This window comes from Drosophila miranda, chromosome 2 (genome assembly GCF_003369915.1).
Source record: "Drosophila miranda strain MSH22 chromosome 2, D.miranda_PacBio2.1, whole genome shotgun sequence".
Classification (NCBI taxonomy): domain Eukaryota; kingdom Metazoa; phylum Arthropoda; class Insecta; order Diptera; family Drosophilidae; genus Drosophila; species Drosophila miranda.
This window is the reverse complement of record NC_046675.1, coordinates 3,867,997-3,886,080: the sequence shown is the minus strand read 5'-3', so window position 1 is coordinate 3,886,080 and position 18,084 is coordinate 3,867,997. Positions and strand designations below refer to the sequence as shown.

The window sequence follows — 18,084 nt, the reverse complement described above, 5'->3', positions numbered from 1 at the left end:
TCAGCACACGCACTTTAGCGATGGCTCTGGATCTCTCTCTGCGTGTGTGTGTGTGTGTGTGTGTGCTGTAAACTGGTGAAAAACCATTTAGCGCAAAGACCAAAAGAATTTCCAGAGCTGGCAGCCAACCAACCACCTCAGTGGGTTTCAGTTTCAGTCGAGCGACGCGACGCAGCAGCAGGCAGAGGCAGCTCTCCGGACACAAACACGGACACGGACACGGACACGAGACCGGGGGTTAAAAATCTAGAGACTGAAACAATAAAAATACTAAACGATCGCTTTCCCACACACACACAAACACACGTACACGCATACACCAATGCATAGACTGAGAAACAGGCAGAGGACACGGAGGACTGAGACCCTGTCGAGGACTTTTGCGTCTGTTAACAGAAACATTTGAATTTAAATGCGAAACGTTGATCAAACGGTGCAGACGTGTCTCTCTGTCTCTCGGTTGTGCTCGCCAGCGGAAAATCTCCGTTTTCCTCAACAACCACAGATTTTCGTGGCACTTGGCCCGCAGTTTCATTGAGTGAACTATAGACTGGTGGAAAAGATAAGATTGAAGTGTGATTAAATAAATTAAGAACTAAGTTACCAAAAATAAGTGCCATGTCTTCCTCCGAGGCTGAAGTCGATATCAGTGTGGTGTCCAGTCCCGAGCCGAGTCCTTTGGGTGCCGCCGGAATGAGCAACGGCCGCGATAGTCCGCTGGAGCGTTCGCCGGCTCGTTCCGCCGACGGTAGCACGCCACCGGCCACCCCAACGCACCGCTCCACGCCCAACACAGCCGCCGGCACGCCCACATCCTCGTCGGCGGCCACAACGGGCCACTACCACCACAGTCCCAATGGAGGCGCCGTGCCGCCGGCGGTGTTGCACCACCATCTGCAACATCATCTGAGCACGCTGGGCGGCCATCCGGTGGCACTGCATCATGCGCTGCACAGTTTCGGCCATCTGCATTCCGGACATCCGGTCACACATCCCGCACTGCTGCAGCACGCCCTGACCCCCACAGCCCACCACCAGCATATACAGCAGCAGCTTGGGGAACGGCTCAGTCCGCCGCCCAAGTCGCCGGAGCGGAATGGCTGCGAGGAGCTGCAGGGGCACAGCCTGAACAACAACAACAGCAAGACATTGAACCACAACAACACTTGCGCCTCGGCTGCGGCGGCAGCGGTGGCGGCGGCCGCAGCGGCCTCCATTGGGGCCAACAGCAACGACAGCAATGGGAGCAGTAACGGGAACAAGGCCACCACGGGATCGAACGGCTTCACCAGCTTCTCCATCTCCAGCATCCTGAGCCGCAGCGAGCCGGCCAAGAAAAACGGCGCCTCCACGCTGATAACGCCGATCCCGCAACTGCCACACCCGGGTCCTGGCGGGCCCCAGGACGCAGCCATGCTCTCCAGGTAGGTCCGAGAAGACATTTGAAAACATTCGGCCAGGCCAGCTACTTAGGCTCAGCTACTCAGACAAAGACCCAGATTAGGATCCTCTGAACCAACCTGAAACCAAAAAGTCAAACGTTCTGCTTCAATGAGGCTACAATTTCACTTGTTCCCTCAATCTTGGTTGGGCCAATTTTGTATAATCGTCAGGGACAAAGGGAGGTGACACAAATCTCTTCGCAGGAAAGACACAAAATAAGTAGCTGGGAGATGCGATGGACCCGATAAGTCCGAAAATATGTTGGGTAAATGTTATACGAGACATTAAGTAGTTGCTGAAGGATGCAAATGGCTGCAGGAGTCTATTGTTCGATTAGATTCGATTCGAAAAAATCGATTGTGCGGCAATCGCCATTAGCTGACCTCGAATTTGTCCAGAAAGGCGCTTAACCGGTCGGACATCGATTTAGGGACCTTCGATCTGGCCAGCATATCGAGTTACATAACCATTTGCGTAAATGAAATTCAATGCACAATTTTTGTTTTTGTGAATGAATTTTACCGAATTTTACTGACTGATTGACAGACTGACAATGCTCCGGTATCATATGCAAAATGAATGAATGAACCCTCAGCACCGAAAGTGACCTACAAACAGGGTCCTGTTCCTACAGCTGTTTATGACCCAAAACTGCAGTTTATTGATAAAAAAAAAAAAAACGAAGAATATGTGTCTGGCATGTTAACCCCACTTAGTCGGCTTTCAAAATTCTGCATACCAAATGAGAGATCGAATTTCCATGCAGCTCGATTAAGGCATGTGTTGAATTAAAAAAAAGAGAACACAACTTTACGAATGTGTTTGCACTTTTATTTTATGAACTCGGATCAGAAATACAAAGAAGACAAAAAAAGTGAGGGGACTCGACCGAGGGAGGACTCACTCCCTCTCGTTTAGGTCTTCCACCGTTTTTTTAATAATGATCATTTTCATTTCATTTACGCGTGCTCGCGCCGCTGATCTGGTCGATAAGGAATGTCAGGTTGTGCGAGGGTCGCTGCTTCTGCGGCCCGTGCTCGTTCTCGGCTTACCCCAATTAAGGATCCGATCTCGCCCTCGTCCAAGTGTCGACTCCTGCTGCGCTTGGCGCTTGCCCCAGCTGACGTGTGGCTGCCTCTGTGACTGGCTTATCGCTCGATCATAGAACTTGGGCTCGGTTCGGTATGATTAATGCCTGGCAGCACAAATATTGCTGAATGATCGTTTAATGGCTTGAGGGGACTTTCACCTTGTGCCAGAATTATTTTGACAGTTGCGCTTACGTTTTTAATTAGTCGGAAATGCTTTTTTTGGTAGCTCTCACTCTCTCTCTCTGTCTGTCTGCCTGTTCTGCAATTGCGTTTACTTAATTACGCTTTACCTTCAGCAAAAAGCGGGGAGAAAGGATGGGCGGGGAAAAGCATTCAAGAAGAGGTGTAACCTGATATGCTTGTGAGTAGACGGGAAACAAAAGGACCAACGGACCAAACAGAACCAAACGGAAAGGGTGCTCTCTGTCTCTCACCCTCTGGCATTGTTCTTTTCTCCAAGGATGACGCAAAAAGCAGACGATGACATTATAATTACATACATACACACATACACAATCACCAAAGTAATTACAATCCAATTGCAATGGCAATCGTAATGGGAACGGATAAAAAGGTAACAGGAATCAGGACCCAACCAATCCTATCTGTACAGTCGTATCTGACGCAGAGGGGATTATCGTAGTGCGGCATTTAGTGGTGGCGACTGGCGTTTGATTCCCGTGCGCACTGCTCGGCCTTATCTAGATGATATTTCTATGGCTGTGCCTTAATCAAAACATATTCCACAGCTCTGTCATCAGATCTAGATCTGAGGTTTGACTTTCCCTCTGTTCCATCCGACCGGGTCGCGTGTCATTTGGTCGGGCTTCCCATGGCGTTGCCGGACAATAACCGAATACTGAGCACCCAAAAAAGAAACTAATTTCGAGCTCTTCACAAATGTCACCATTTTTCATGATTTCATATTCCATGTACACATGTATATTTTTTTGTGGCAAGTAGCTCAGACTAAGCCGCTCTCCAGGCACACGAATATTGGGCGATATTTGCACACTAATCCTGTTTAATGACAAAAGCATTTGCCCCTGTTCGCTGTCCGTTGTCCCTGCCCCTGGTTCATTCAAGTGTTCAATATTTTGCCTACTTCTGCGGCTAGGTCGAGTACCTCTCAGTACCAGCACACCCGTTCGAAATGTCAACGATGTGAATATACTACCACTCATATATTCGTATTCGTATTCATTGGGATATGGGAGTCCCGCACAGGAGGGACCAATTAGAGTGCGCAAATCTGCTATGCATGAACGATTCCTAAGCGGTTTCCAGGCCCCGCCGGGCATAGAGATCACTCTCCTGTACAGTTCCATTTAAATTTATTTATTTAAATTAATTTCTGTAATTCGCTTTCGGGGATTGTGTCACAATTGTCTACCCTGCCGTACCCTGTTTTGATGAAATGTGCGGGTTAACTCTGCCACAGATTTAGTTAATTCCCGCTATTGCCACAATTTACTTGGAATCCACACTTGAGCCATTCAGCAAAATCACTTTGAACTTTACTCAGATCTCTATACAATGGGCAACCTCACACTCAGCTCTGCTCAGCTCAGTCCGAGCCGAGCCGAAGTCTCTCCGTCAACATCAAAGATTCCTGGCAAGATGTTGAGAAAAACCCCAATCGAGACGAGCCGAAACCCTAACCAAAATGGGGATGGACCCCATGTTGAATGCCATGTTGAACAACTCAATTGCATAGCACACTTTTATCCCTTGGACAAAAGGTTGCCCAAGACGGAGAATTATGACAGCTGAGGGCCCAAAGCGAGAACCGCAAACAATTCATTAAAAGCTAAATAACAGCAAATGCATCACAGCAGATACTCCCCCACCGCGCCCAGTTCTGACAGCTCTCGGAAGTGGCTGCTGGGTGGCTGGGGGGCGGCCCCGCAACTCCAATTTAAAACATGGCCGTCCACTTCCGCCGCAGAGTGACACCCGAACGGAGGTCGGTCGGCTGTCCGCGGTGGCCGCAGTGGCCGCGGGCACATTTATTCCGTATTTATTTCATTACGGGAGTCAAGCTCTTGATTTCTGTAATTAGTTAAGCAAATAGCTACAACGCTTCTGTGCTCTGATTTTCCATGTTGTTGTTGTTTCACTTTTTCTGTGGGGAAACAGCCTAAAAATTAGCCCAGTAATTGAGGTAATTTCTTTTGTCTCTTGTCGTCTGGCTGCCTCCAGGCCCAGGCCCAGGCCCAGTCTGACAGATGAGTAACTTGAGCAGCATTTGGTTTCTTCTTGCTGCTTGTTTGGGGTCTGGCTTCTGGCTTCCGCCAAACTAGCCAAAAGGCAAAGCGGCTTTCTCTCAATTGACGCTGTAAACATGAAGCCCATTAGAAGTGATTTGAGCTGGCAACTTGGGGGAAGCCCTTGAAGCGTTTTCTCGGGGGTTGGGGCAGCAGTTGGGGCCGGTTCATAATTTCCCTGGGCTGAAAGTAAACTTAATTGAAAATCATTACTGCCGGCGCGAGAGGCAAGAGAAAAACAGGGCTTAAGGGAAAGAGTGGGCAGCTCTGGCTATTGATTTCCACACCTGATGCACCCTTGGCCGCAACGAAAGAGGTCAACTAAATGTTAATGTCACACACACAGACATGCTCGACTTGCCTCCCCTGGTTGCATTGTCTGTCTGAGTGGGGTTGGGTTGCCCGTAAAAAGAAATCACAGTCTGTGCACGGGTCACTTGCCCAAACGGTCAAAGTTTGCATTGGCTAGGGGCAGGGATTGGGTGGGAGCTTAGCCCAAGAGAACGTTATTGTAAAAGAGGGGAATGTGAGAACGAAAAACGGGCCCAAGACCAGAGAAAGGGGTAGCATTTTATACTGGTGAGAATTGCATTCGCATTTCGTGCAGCTCATGCTAAACGAAACACCAAAGTTCATTGGGTGCGTGGGAAGAAGCTTAAGGAACGGCAATGAGAACCAAACCAAATACCATTCAGATACAACCGTTGTATGTGCGAGTATCAATGAATCAATCACAACAGCATTCACTTAAGACATTGGCTTCTGCCTGAAACGGTCTGACATGTAAACTTTGATTTACTTCCTCTCCCAGGACCTCCCTCCCACTAAGAAATGTTTCGTATAAACGAATCTGGAACACATTATAACGTAAAAGTGTTTCGTCTAACGAACTTCTGGGTCGATGCCAGCATAAATAAATAAAACGTATTTATAAAGATGCTTTTAAGCCAGAAAGTTAACAAGGTTACACACACACACATCCAAAGGGGGAGGATTGGGCGAGAGCCAAATTCGCAGCAGCTGTTGCCAGTTATGGGGTTGGTCGTCGCCATTTAAGGGTCGCCCTTCCCCTCTACCCTCGTCAGACGAGCCGACAAACTTTGATTCTTCAACTTTCTTAGCCCCGAACAACTTTTGGCCGTCGGCAAATGCTCCGGTAAATGCCTAATGGCCTAAGAGCCCGTGCCCGCATCTTGGCAGCTATTTTTGGGCCCTGAATATTTATCCTCTGATTTTGCAGCAATGCTTAGACTGCATAATTGATGGCATTATTAACCAACCAACGTCTTGCGTGTGCGCCTCTTCTCTCTTTCATTACAGACTGGGCTTTATTTCGCAATGGGGAGCCCTGGCCGGGCGCTACGCAGCCCTCTGTCCGCCCGGCTGGCCCTGGGCCCCACAGCGCCTGCCGTTCCACAGTCCCACTCATGGTAAGTTGATTAAAATACTAGCCAACGGAGTTAGGAACCACTCGGAACCCACTGAAGCGAACTGAACACTGAGGCAATTGCCACATGCCACTGAGGATTAGTCGCTTCCCCCCCCCGACCCCCTGACCAACCGTACACTAGTCGTTTTCAAGTTTTGTTTTCGTCAGGAATGTGCCGTGTCAGACATTCTTCAGAGTATTTCGTTGCATTCGATTCAATTTAATTTGTTTAGTCAACGCCAGCGGCCTAACGACTGGTCTAATGACTTAAGGAATGTTGCAGGTTGCCCCCAGAAGCAGGCTACGTAAATGTCTTAAGCCAAAGAAAAACGTACACTGAGAAAAATACACTTAAACCCTAACAAGCAGAAGATACTCTCGAATGGGAGAGCACAATGATTGAGAATTGAGAATTTAAAACAGTATAATTTTTTGAGGTTTTCCTGAAGAACTTCACCCATAAAATCAAAGGCTCTTTAGTGGTTTGTAAAATCAAAATTGCGCAATCGTTTTGTACCCTTTCGGGTGTCTTTTTTACAATAAAAAAGAATTTTTTTAACAAAAACATTAATTTTCCTTGATTTTTAAAGGCAGTCCTTGTTCTTTGTTAGGTTTGTTTTTGTCAGATTTATGGCAATTTTAAATACATATTTCAAACAACTCAAGCAGAATCCTCGTTTATTTCGCTCAGTGCAGCCATGGAATGTAGAGTACAGCGGCAGCTTCTTGCCTACCCGCGGAGACCGACTGCATTAATCGCCATTTTCAATTAATTGCAATTTGTAATCGAGTATCGAGTTACGGACAAAGCGTCTGACATGTTTTGTTGCTGTGGCTGGGGCTCCTCGTTGGCAAAGTGCAACCTGCAACAAAAGCAGCAGCAGCAGTGGCAGCAGTAGAGTAACAGTAGTTTAAGCCCGTTTAATTGGCCCGTTTGGTATTAAGAGTCATTGCAATTACATTTGTTCATGTAAATTGGCCTTAAGTTCATCACCTTCATTTCCGCTCTTACTCCGCCCCGGCTCCTGCCCTGCCCCTCCTCTGACTTCGACTTCGTCTTCGTCTTTCTCTGTCCCCTGCTCCATGGAATCCTTTCATGGCAAATTACAGCAATTTAAACTTTTCAAATGAGATCAAAACTAAAAGCTTCGATAAAAAAAAAGAATCGGCCAAGCCGACTGACAGCCATTTTAAATGGTAATTTAGCGCCCAGACAGGCACCAACACACACACACATATATATATACACACACACATAGAAAAGTAAGGACCGGATATGTGGTGCGGCGCTCTCCGCGTCTGCGCTTTACGTTAGAGAAGCAATAACAAATGACACGGACAAAAATATAAAAAGAAGCAACAAAAATGGAAAGACAAGTGTGAGGTTAAGTGTTGCAGCTTAAATCTGTGCAGCCACACAGATACACAGATACACACACAGAGACAACATCTTAGAACAACCCTTAGCCGAAGCCAGTCGTCAGCCTTCGTGCACACCATCCACCACCCACCACCCACCGCCCACAAACCCCCAACCCAAAGCCGACTGAAGAGACTGACAAATCAACTAATACAATTTCTGCTCTCCCCAATGTGCTCGCTCTCTCAACTAACCCCGCTCTCCATCTCTCTTTTCCTCTTTGCAGACAGCTCCTCCACAAACACCACTGAGAACCCCCCCTCGCCCACCCCCATGAGCCCCAGCCAGAGCAGCAACAACAACAACAACAACAGCAGCAGCACTGCCAACACGAACGGGTCGAGCCAAGCCAGCAGCAAGTCGCCCCCGCCCGGAGTGGGTGTCCCGCACCACCACCCACTCTACCAGCCCCATCAGCAGCACCAGCACCAGCAACAGCAGCAGCAGCAACAGCATCCACAGCAGCAGCACCCACAACAGCATCCACATCAGCCCAGCACGCCCACCAGCAGCAACAGCGGCAGCAGTGGCCTGGCACACCATCCGCACCATATGGCCGGATCGCATTCCGGGTACATGCTGCCCACCAGCTCCAATGAGTCGGACGACGATGGCGAGGAGATCATCGAGGAGGACGACGGCACGGATGGACCCTCGGACAGCTCCTCGCCGCATGGCGATGGCAATGGCTCCAAGCGCAAGAAGAAGACGAGGACCGTGTTCTCGCGGGCGCAGGTCTTTCAGCTGGAGTCCACGTTCGACATGAAACGGTACCTCAGCTCGTCGGAGCGCGCCGGTCTGGCCGCCTCGCTGCGCCTCACCGAGACCCAGGTGAAGATCTGGTTTCAGAATCGTCGCAACAAATGGAAGCGTCAGCTGGCCGCCGAGCTGGAGGCCGCCAACATGGCTAACATGGCGCATGCGGCCCAGCGCCTGGTGCGTGTCCCGGTGCTCTACCACGACGGGACAACAGCTGGCTTCGTTCCGCCACCGCCGCCACACCACCACCCGATGCAGTATTATGCAGCGGCCGCCGCACGCAACACCAGCCCCCCGCGGCCGCCGCTGTCGTCGCTTGTATAGGGCGTGGGGTGCCTGGCGGCGCCCATGTCGCTGATGAAGCCGCCAACGCCCACATCAATGGCGCTAGCAATGCCCCCGATGCCGCCGCGCACGCCTGCTCCACTCCTGCTGAGACACTGCTCGATGGACGCCGATTCGGATGAGGAGAAGGAGCAGATGGCCTTGGACGAGGACGATGCCGCCATCGATGTCGAGGCCGATGAGGAGCACGAGGCTGAAACGATGCACGAGTCAACTCCCATCGGGTCATCGACTCTAGCTCTGCCATTGCCTCTGTCTCTGCCACTGATGGAGGTAAGCACAAAGAGCGGCAATTGCCTGGAACGCAACGAGAGTCTGGGCACCGGCTCAACTCAGTCGATGGAGGCCACTTCCACTTCCTCTTCCGCTGCCGATTCTGCCGCAGATGCGGATAAATCGATGAACCAGAAGGCTTACTGAGACGAGCCGGGCCGAATAACCGTGGCGAACAGTCCACACCAATTGGTTTCAACGCAATCCAAGTAAAGGCTTACCCCAGTCCCCCTTGACATCCCCTAACGAAATCTATAAAAGTTTTTGATAGTTTGTTCCTAAAACTCTTGTAAATACTCACTTACTGTCAGGTGGGGCGGGACGGGGCGGGGCTAATCCCGCACAACTACTCTACTATTCTCCTACGCCCAGTAAACGTAAATGTAAATGTGTCTCTTGCTCAATAAGATTTAGGCTTGTAAATTGTTCGTGCGTTTTGCTTTTAGCGTAGCCAAGACCCCCTCCACCATGTACATATACCATATATAAATATACCTTATATTAAAGGTGGGGTGTGGGCAGTTCTGAACCCCTTTTGTTTCTGCTTCGATATCTTTAAATTGCTGGTCAAGTGTAAGTGCAGCTCGATATGCTACCATGATTGTTAGTTAAGTGTTATTCGTAAACAGAGAATGGATTGATGGGAGGCGCAATGTGTCAAGCAACTACCAAATAATTAGTTAAATTATTTCTAATTTTAATCGAATGTTAAGATAATCCAAAACTAAACAGAAACCAAACCAAACTCAAACAAACAAACATGAAAACACACATGAAATGCTTATAAATATACATATAACAAATTATACATATGAACAAAATATTAATAAAATATATAAACATATAGAAAACACACAGGAGTTTTAATTTTTTAAAATTTGTTTGTGATAAATATTTCTCCAATCTTATTCCGACACGGACATCAGCTAAATGATATGTAAATACCGTTCATCAGCTTCACACTAAAATTAACCCTTTGTTCAAATCTATTCGACCCCTCTCAAGCATCTGTCCACATGTACGTTCCGTGTTTGTATCGGATCTTCTCGGTATCTGTGCCCATCTATGTATTCTATGGCAATTTGCTGGCATTTGTTATAAATGTTTTTCCATAGATTCATCCCGGCCATTTTGCCTTTGCTGGCCCCCACTCCATTGCCATTAAAGCGGCGGCAAACGGTTATTTTCGTTTAATTGCCAACGGAAATAAACGTGGGTGTACTCGTACATCCATATCCATGTGAATACGAGTATATCTAGATGGAAATACCAGCAAAGCAAGGCAAACATACGCGAACTCGGCAACAACAATGCCTGCAACAGCTCTTGCAACAATTGCTGCGATGCATGATGTTGGGGCTTTTTATTCTTGTCGGCATACCCCGTACTCGTAAATGGCAAGGGTATTACAAATTGTTGTTAGAGCATGTAACAAGCCAAAGACTGCGTTGCAGAACGCTTTAGGCGGATAATTAGTGTCCTTAAAATATGGAATAATCCTTTTTTTTAAGTTAACAAAACTAATTGATTAATGGGTATTTACAGTGGGAATACCCGAGCGATGGCACTCCTACTGAATTTTTTTTTGGTGCTCGTTGTTGGGGCAGGCGTTTTAAGTTGCCATTTATTGTGCAGTTTGTTGCAATTTAGTCGCGTCGGGCCTCCCCACTTCCTTGCCCTTTGGGCCGTTTTGCTATTCGAGATTCGCATCGCGTGTTAAATTGCAAAAATAAATTGCAAATTGTGCACTGGGAATAGCTGGCAATAAAAATGCATCAAATGCTTTTTCGTTATGCCTAACAAGTGCTGGGGGAAGGGAAGCTGGAATCACCTACCCACACGGAGGGGCTCACATAATTGCGAGGCTGTAGATACGGCTGGATGGATGGGGATGTACGTACGAGTATGTACATAATTATAGGCGATTGTGCGGAGTGTGGCATTTCACACGACTGCGCATAAATGGCGGGCGTTAAAATCGATTTGTTTTTATTGTTTGAATGAATATTTATTATACGGGCGTAGTACTGAACAGATCCATTTATGTCTGTTTAATGCGCTTATTTCACAGCCAAGCGATTGTTTATTTTGTGGCTAAATCATTGGCCAAAGGCTGACTTTAAGGATTGACTGGATCGTCGAAGCTTGTAATCAAATGCTGGCAATTCCAAATCATTCGGGATTCACCTAAAGCTGCTCTCGAGCATTAGACAGGCCTAACAATTGAGGAATCCTTTCCACTTTTTGGTTTGGCTCCAAAATGAATTTCCTCACAATGGGGCAGTTCTCATTGTCCCTGACCCTCCTCTGTTATATGTTTGAAAGGGCAGGGGCAGGGGTTCGAGGCTGGCTTCCTATTTGTATTTCTGTCATTTTATGTACAAGCCAACTGAACAAATTAGGCAACCTTTTATTTGGCATCCCCTTTGCCAAGCTCCTGGCCTGGTCTGCTCTGCAGCAACATTTTTGTATGGATGCAGTCAAGTGCTTGAGCATTTTATTTAAGCGCATGAATGGATTTGATGGCTTTTCTTGGCTGAAGGCAACCGGGCCCGGGCCCGGGCCTGGCCCCGAAAAAGAGACGAGAGAGAAATATATTTCAATTCATTTCATAAAATGCCTCAAAATTGTAGCAAAATTATAAAAATTGCTGGCTTTCCAGGGCAGGTTTCCCCAGACAACGAGCACTTTGGTTGGCTGCTTTTCGGCTGCTTTTCATAAATGGTAGCTTCTCTCTCTCTCTCGAATATTTCTGTTGGTCCTTTTGGGCCACATTTGCTCATATGTAAAGTGAATTGTTTGGGCGGATTGGGGGGGAGGCGGTGTGAGTGGGTGTTTGTGTTTGTGTGGGGACTGCTGCTGGCTTATGAGAGCGCTTTTTTCGTCCAGGCAGAGTACAACTGGCACAGTGGGTATGTTAGTTCTGAGAGCCAGTTTGTGGGGCACCATTACCCTATCTTAGCATCGTTTCGTATACCAAATAATATCTGATACAGATAATAATTATACAGAATTATTTATTTCTAGTTTTCACACATTTTAAATGAAAAATACCACGAAATAATTTATTTAGCTGAAAGAAGAAACAACTTTTGAGGAAAGCCCATTCCCTGTTCGACTCTAGTTCTCAAATTTTTCATTGGCTTTTCATTTTTCTTTTTTTTTCCTTTTACTTCTGGTCTTTTTTCGGTCTTTTTGTTAATTTCATTTTCCGTTCTCATATGTGAAGTGGCTTTTTGCAAATAACAGAGACCCGTGTGCCGTAGATGTGAATGTGGATGTGGATGGGGAATGCCCAATTTGGAGGAGTTCCTCCCTGGGTGGACTGCAGCTGGGTGGGGGTTGCTCTGGCGCTTTTGGTATATGCTGTTTTGCCTGCAGTAATTTCTTAATTAGCTTTCGAACACAATGTGCTTATATACCATATACCGCTCGTACATGCCCGTGCCCCTTTCAACGGCTATATAAGAGTGTTTTGGTAACACTTTTTGCTCCTCCGGTTATGCAGAGGAGTCTGGCGATGGCTGCAGTTGGCAAAGCCAAGCGGCTGGGTACTTATTTTAATTGCAGCCTTTTTGGGCATGAAGTGGCGCAGCTTAGCTCAAAGTTTCCACCTCCTCCCCTCTCCCCTCTCCACTCTCCTCTATAGCATATTCCAATGAGAGAGAGTACAGTAGAGCAGGATTTTTGGCAGCCTCTAAGTACTCAAAGAAATGGAATTGACTGACTGCAGACTGACTGTGCATCTGTGTGTGTCCCTCCCCCTTCCACGGCCATTATGTTTATCTATTTTGGCTGACAGTTCAATTAAGTACAATGGGCACAACAGTAAAGTTACGCTTAAAAAGGCACCCACTCGCACGAGAATTGCTGTTTTTTTGTGTCGTTGGCTCGGACATTATTATGCCTGTCGCTCTTTGTACTTTATTATCCATTTAGCACATTTATTTTATCTGTCCTCGCATGGTCAGCCCTGGGGTCCTTTTTTATGGACTTTATTTTTTAGCAGTTGCGGTTTGTGTGCTGTGCGAATGTTTCTTTGTATCTTTATGACAAGTCCATTTCGGTGCGTTTTTGGATGGGATGTTTTGGTTGTTTCAGCAAGCCACCCCTCCTGCCTGCCGTCACTATAATAGGCTCATCAACGTGGCGTTGTTTTTTATTGTGACGCGTACGGCTTTTATTTGCGATGTAGGTGCTTTAATCAACCGACAGTTGTGTAACGACGGATGTTTTATGGGCATGGTATGTAGTTCCTGCCTCCCGAAATAATGCTGCAGTTGCAAGATGAAACTAAGCCGTTTAACAAGTAATTACAGCACACACAGGCACTTACCGGACGGAGTGGCATTAGTTTCCAATTCCAATTCCAATCCCCATTCGCATTCGCATTCCCATTCGCATTCGCATTCACAATGGCATAATCAAATTCCATCTCATTACGCGCCATATTGTTGTAAATTAATGCAATAACATACAAACAATGTTCCCATAACATCGCACTCGTATTACGCACTCTCACACACACACAGATGCGCACCCATACTCGCAAATAAAGTTGAAAAGTGCAAACAGAGGAAAGTCGCGGGCTAATTACGAGCCTTTCGCCGATCAAATTACAGATCCTACGAGCATGTATCAACGCCGAAGGAGGACTCAACCGGAAGCTCCTGTTTGCAAGGCGTCAATTGTCACACACTTAGACGGGCTGAGGACAGAGGACAGAGGGAGTCCAGAGAGAGAGACCCCTTGTACCGCTTTTAGCTAAATTCGAATCCAATTGAATAACAATAAAATTTTGTACTGTGCTGTTTGGTTATTTGATGCCCGCTCCATTGTGTGCTCGTCGTCGCTCTCGGGGCCCACGGCACGGTGTACCTACAAATTATGTAGGCCGTGACAGTCCTCCGATCCTGGGCATTGCACTGCGTAACAGGAAGTCAACAATGCGAGCTCACAGCAACGAGTTGTGGCACTGCACTGCTGGCATTGCCACTGCCATTACCACAGCCAGGATGTGTACAGGATACAGTGTGTAAATGATTGTAAAACGCTTTTCAAATCACAGCACAGCACCAGGGCTCTAAGCCCTGCCTGCTTCTGCTGTCATTGTTGACGGGCTGTTATGTTATTTAATGTCATTTAGCCTGCGGCCAAATACACGTGGAGTAATGTCTGCTGCCCTGTGGAGTACACTGAGAAAAAACGCGAGACTCAAGTTACAACAGAAGCCCATTGAAGTGCCATTCCTCGAAATAGGTAATCAAAAATTATTTAATTAAAGACGGACTTAAAAGACTCTAAGAAAGTTGTTTAATCAACTACAGATTTTGTCCAACCTAATAATTATGAGTATTTGCTACAAGTCCTTAGTCCTTAGGGCTAATAGTCCCAACCCTTGATCTAGGCTTGGATTCCTCCTTATTTTATCATCTCTTGCTCAGGAAAGTCCTCGAGAATTCGGTTTATATAAAAGAAAAAGTCCATAAAATTTCTAGGATTATGAACCACAAGCATTTATTTCAAGCAACAGCAGAGGCAGAAAAATTCAACAAAGGCAACAAAATTCTCTATTAATAAAAACATTTTTGGAAAATTCATGATCAGGGAGAAAAATATTTAATCGAAATATCGAAAAATCGTGTAAGAAAATAGACTCTACTTTTATTCCATGCATAATAATAATTCTTCATGATATTTGACTCTGCCATCGATGATACTTCCGAGCTTCAGAGACCATCCAACCCGCTCCTACCACAAACCCTAGCCAACTCGTTCGCTGTTTCCCTGACAGCCACCGGAAGGGCTTCATTACAATTACAGGCCAAACTCCTCCAGAAATATCCTGTCCGACTGCCCTGCCCTGCCCTGCTCTGCCCGGCTGGGGGTGTCATGTGAACAAAATAATTTTAATTGCAAAAAATTGAACAAAGTTTGCGCTCGTTTGGTCCATTTGTTGTTACTGTTTGTTGACGCTTCCAATCGGGGCCGCTCGCCCGCTTCTGGTTAACGGCAAGTGGGTATCATAGCAGGCCCGTAATGGCTACCCCATGGAGACCCCCGGCCCCACCCCAAATCGAAAGAATAACATATTTATATGAAACTGCCGCAAGCGCACGTTCAGGTGACGCCCTTTGCCCGGGCAGTTCCATATTGAAAGCGAATGGCAAATGGAATGAATCGCAAATGAATAAATGGCATCAACAGCTTTCAGGGAGCGGCGGAAATGGTGTGAAAATTACAGGTTATGCGACATGTTGAACAATTTTCGTGAATTGACTTCTGTAAGGGTTGAGGGGCGGCAGGGAACTCCGTAAATGAGTTCACATGCAGAGTGTAATTACACAACAAACAGGCCTTAACTCCAAATACACGTTATGTATGCATATGTACATATATGGACTGTATATGTAGGTGCTGGCTGGATCGAGTCCCTCCTCAGCAAATCTGGGAACAATCCCGAGGCGCGTCCAAGTGTGAAATGGAAGATTGTCTAAGCCGAAGGCTGTCCTTGGCTTATCCGATTCCATTTCGTTTCATTTTTTTTCGTCCTTGTTGACAGTCAAATTATGGAAAGTTCTTTCGGATAAGTCCCTCGGGACCCTACTGATAACTTAATGTAATTTATTACCAGAAATGCAAAACACTTGAACTGTGTCATGAATAATTCCAAACAGTTGCCGTTGCCTGTTGGATGCCAAAACTCTCGCCACTCTTGACAAAGGTTGTTTATCGGACTGCCGAAATCTTTTTGCGGTTTTAAATTACCAATTTTCAAACGCCCAAATTGGCATTTAACCAATTGCAGACATCGGGACCATCGGAACCCAAAGCGAAATCAGGCACATGAACATGAACCCAAAGACCGAACCCAAAGCGATTCCCCAAGCGTAGTCCGAGCCCGAATCTGAGCCCAAGACAAGCAACCCACTTATCATATTAAACTATGGACAAAAAAAACCCAGCAACCATTTAGCAAATGTTCATCCAGTGCCAACCCCCACAACCTGTAAATGGGCCGGGATGGGTTGGGTTCGGTTTGTCTGGGGGTGGTGCTGGTGGTGGCGGCAGGCTCTCGAATACAACCCAATTAGATGAACGGAAAAAGCAGCAAGCCAAAAGCACTGGCAACCGAGTCAGTCAAAACAAAATCAAGATAAAAGCGAAATTCAATCTGTCAAAAATAGATTACAGACCAATTATGTGCTCTTTAAGAGTGTACCCCACCGTACATGACAGCAGGGGAGTGTGTGTGTGTGTGTGTTTTTCCCCCCCCGCCTGCTTTCGACCCATCCATCCAGCCATCCCATCCATCTATGTATGGCCATCAGGCAGAATTTTGTGGCGTGTAATTGTGCCTGCCTGCCTGCTGCTGCTGCTGCTCGGCAGGGAACGCCGAAGGACGAGTCGTCGGAGAGGAGGAGGAGAGGACTGCTGCTGCTTTTGTTTGGGGTTGCCTGATTGGGCCGAGTTCATTTAATCGACACCAGGAGAGAGCAGCTAGACGACGAGTGAGTAATTTGCCATTTAATGGCATCACAGAAGTTCTGTCATACTCCTATCACGGCAAATGCAAGATGACAGGCTATTAAGAGGCAGAGAAGAGGTCCCAAGCCGTTCATAAAAACCAGCCCACATCTGGAACTATGCTGAAGGTTAGCTTACTGAGGGACAGTCCCTAAAAACTGGGGCATCCCCTTCTGTTGGGGCACTGCTCTAAATTCTTATTACAATAATCCATTTCCCTAATTCCTATCTTATTGCCTGACCGACCACACCACTCCCTGGCGAAGTGCAATGAGAAATCACGACGTAAAGTTAAGCAAACATCGCATACTAATCCGAGGGATATACACACGTTCGCCTTGGAAGTCCCAAACCAATGTTTTCATATGATATCAGCATGACTATAAAAGCACACACACACGGAACCCATCCCATCCCATCCCATCCCATCGCATACTTTGTTTCTGCGTCCGGGACCAATCTGCCGTCTCGCCGAGCAGTTCAACTGATTTCAGTGTGGGTCCGGGTCTGGCTCTGGGTACCAGTTCAATTCTATTCAATGCCTGGCATTCTTTGTGTGTGTAAAGTACCATTTAAGGGTGATAATCGTTCGCCATTTGAGGGTGCAAAATGGAAAAATCATTGAAAGCGAACATCAGAGAGCGCGCGAGGGACTGGGGTAGAGGGAGGGACTGGTAGAGTAGCAGCGACCAAGATTAAAAGTGCATTTAATAATAGAGCAGTGGCTAGAGCGGGGAGCACGCAGGTGGCCCCGGGGAATACCCGACTTACATGCAACATGCAGCAGGGCGGCAGTGCGGCCCGGAGAAAGCTCAGAGTGGATTATAATGAACATCCAGTTGAGCTAAATGTCTCAATAGAAACCTGCAACCCAAGTAAGAATGGCAAAAGCCGCAGCCAGGGACGAGCCAACCCCTCGTAAAAAACCTAATGATTTAGAATTATTTGATTGCGTGGGCGGTTTGTTGGTGGTGGGCGCGGCGACGGTGGATGATGCCACCCCAGTGGCAGTGTCAGTGCCAGTTAGCGACATATGTTGCCACATCCGCAGGCTGACTTATGTCGCTATAACGTGTAAAATTGTTATAATTCCTGTGGTTGCCAATGTCTCTGTTCTCGTTCCTCCCCAACCTGGTTGCTGCACTCGTAATAAATTTCATTTTAAAGTGCACTTCCCCCCGCCTGACTGGTTTATCCTGCCTGGTCTGCGGGACTGGGTGGGGTTCCAATTAATTTGCCGGTCACCCAGACCGGGCAACTGTCTGACAAATCAAAGATATTCCTGGCTTTGCTTTCCACTCCAAATTGGAAAGTAATTAATTTGTATTTGTCAATGAATGTCTCTGAATGATTAATTGCCCAAAACTTCGATACAGGAGAAGCTTGCGGTCGATTTGATGTTTGAACTCATTTGTGAAGAGGGGGAAAAACACTGTGGAATACGGCAGGAGTTTATGGCATCAGCATAATCTTGGATATGTGTAGACATAAATAATATATATATAGAATCGTCCATACTCAAAGATCAGC

General features: G+C 46.9%; 2 protein-coding genes across 2 annotated transcripts; both read left to right on the top strand.

Annotated features, from left to right (window-relative positions):
- Positions 1-168: 168 nt before the first annotated feature.
- Positions 169-8,754, top strand: LOC108157500 (homeobox protein Hmx). Its single transcript, XM_017289600.2, has 3 exons — positions 169-1,424; positions 6,122-6,231; positions 7,877-8,754. The coding sequence occupies exons 1-3, from the start codon at positions 619-621 to the stop codon at positions 8,731-8,733; spliced, it is 1,773 nt and encodes a 590-aa protein (XP_017145089.1). The 5' UTR covers positions 169-618; the 3' UTR covers positions 8,734-8,754.
- LOC108157501 lies at positions 8,734-9,835 on the top strand. Its single transcript, XM_017289601.2, has one exon. It carries the CDS (start codon positions 8,758-8,760, stop codon positions 9,172-9,174), a length of 417 nt encoding a protein of 138 aa, XP_017145090.1. The 5' UTR covers positions 8,734-8,757; the 3' UTR covers positions 9,175-9,835.
- The last annotated feature ends 8,249 nt before the right edge of the window (positions 9,836-18,084 follow it).

Coding starts and splice junctions, on each gene's coding strand:
- LOC108157500 (XM_017289600.2), top strand. CDS start 619: ATGTCTTCCTCCGAGGCTGAAGTCGATATCAGTGTGGTGTCCAGTCCC. Junction 1,425..6,121: donor GACGCAGCCATGCTCTCCAG/GTAGGTCCGAGA, acceptor CTTTCATTACAG/ACTGGGCTTTATTTCGCAAT. Junction 6,232..7,876: donor GTTCCACAGTCCCACTCATG/GTAAGTTGATTA, acceptor TCCTCTTTGCAG/ACAGCTCCTCCACAAACACC.
- LOC108157501 (XM_017289601.2), top strand. CDS start 8,758: ATGTCGCTGATGAAGCCGCCAACGCCCACATCAATGGCGCTAGCAATG.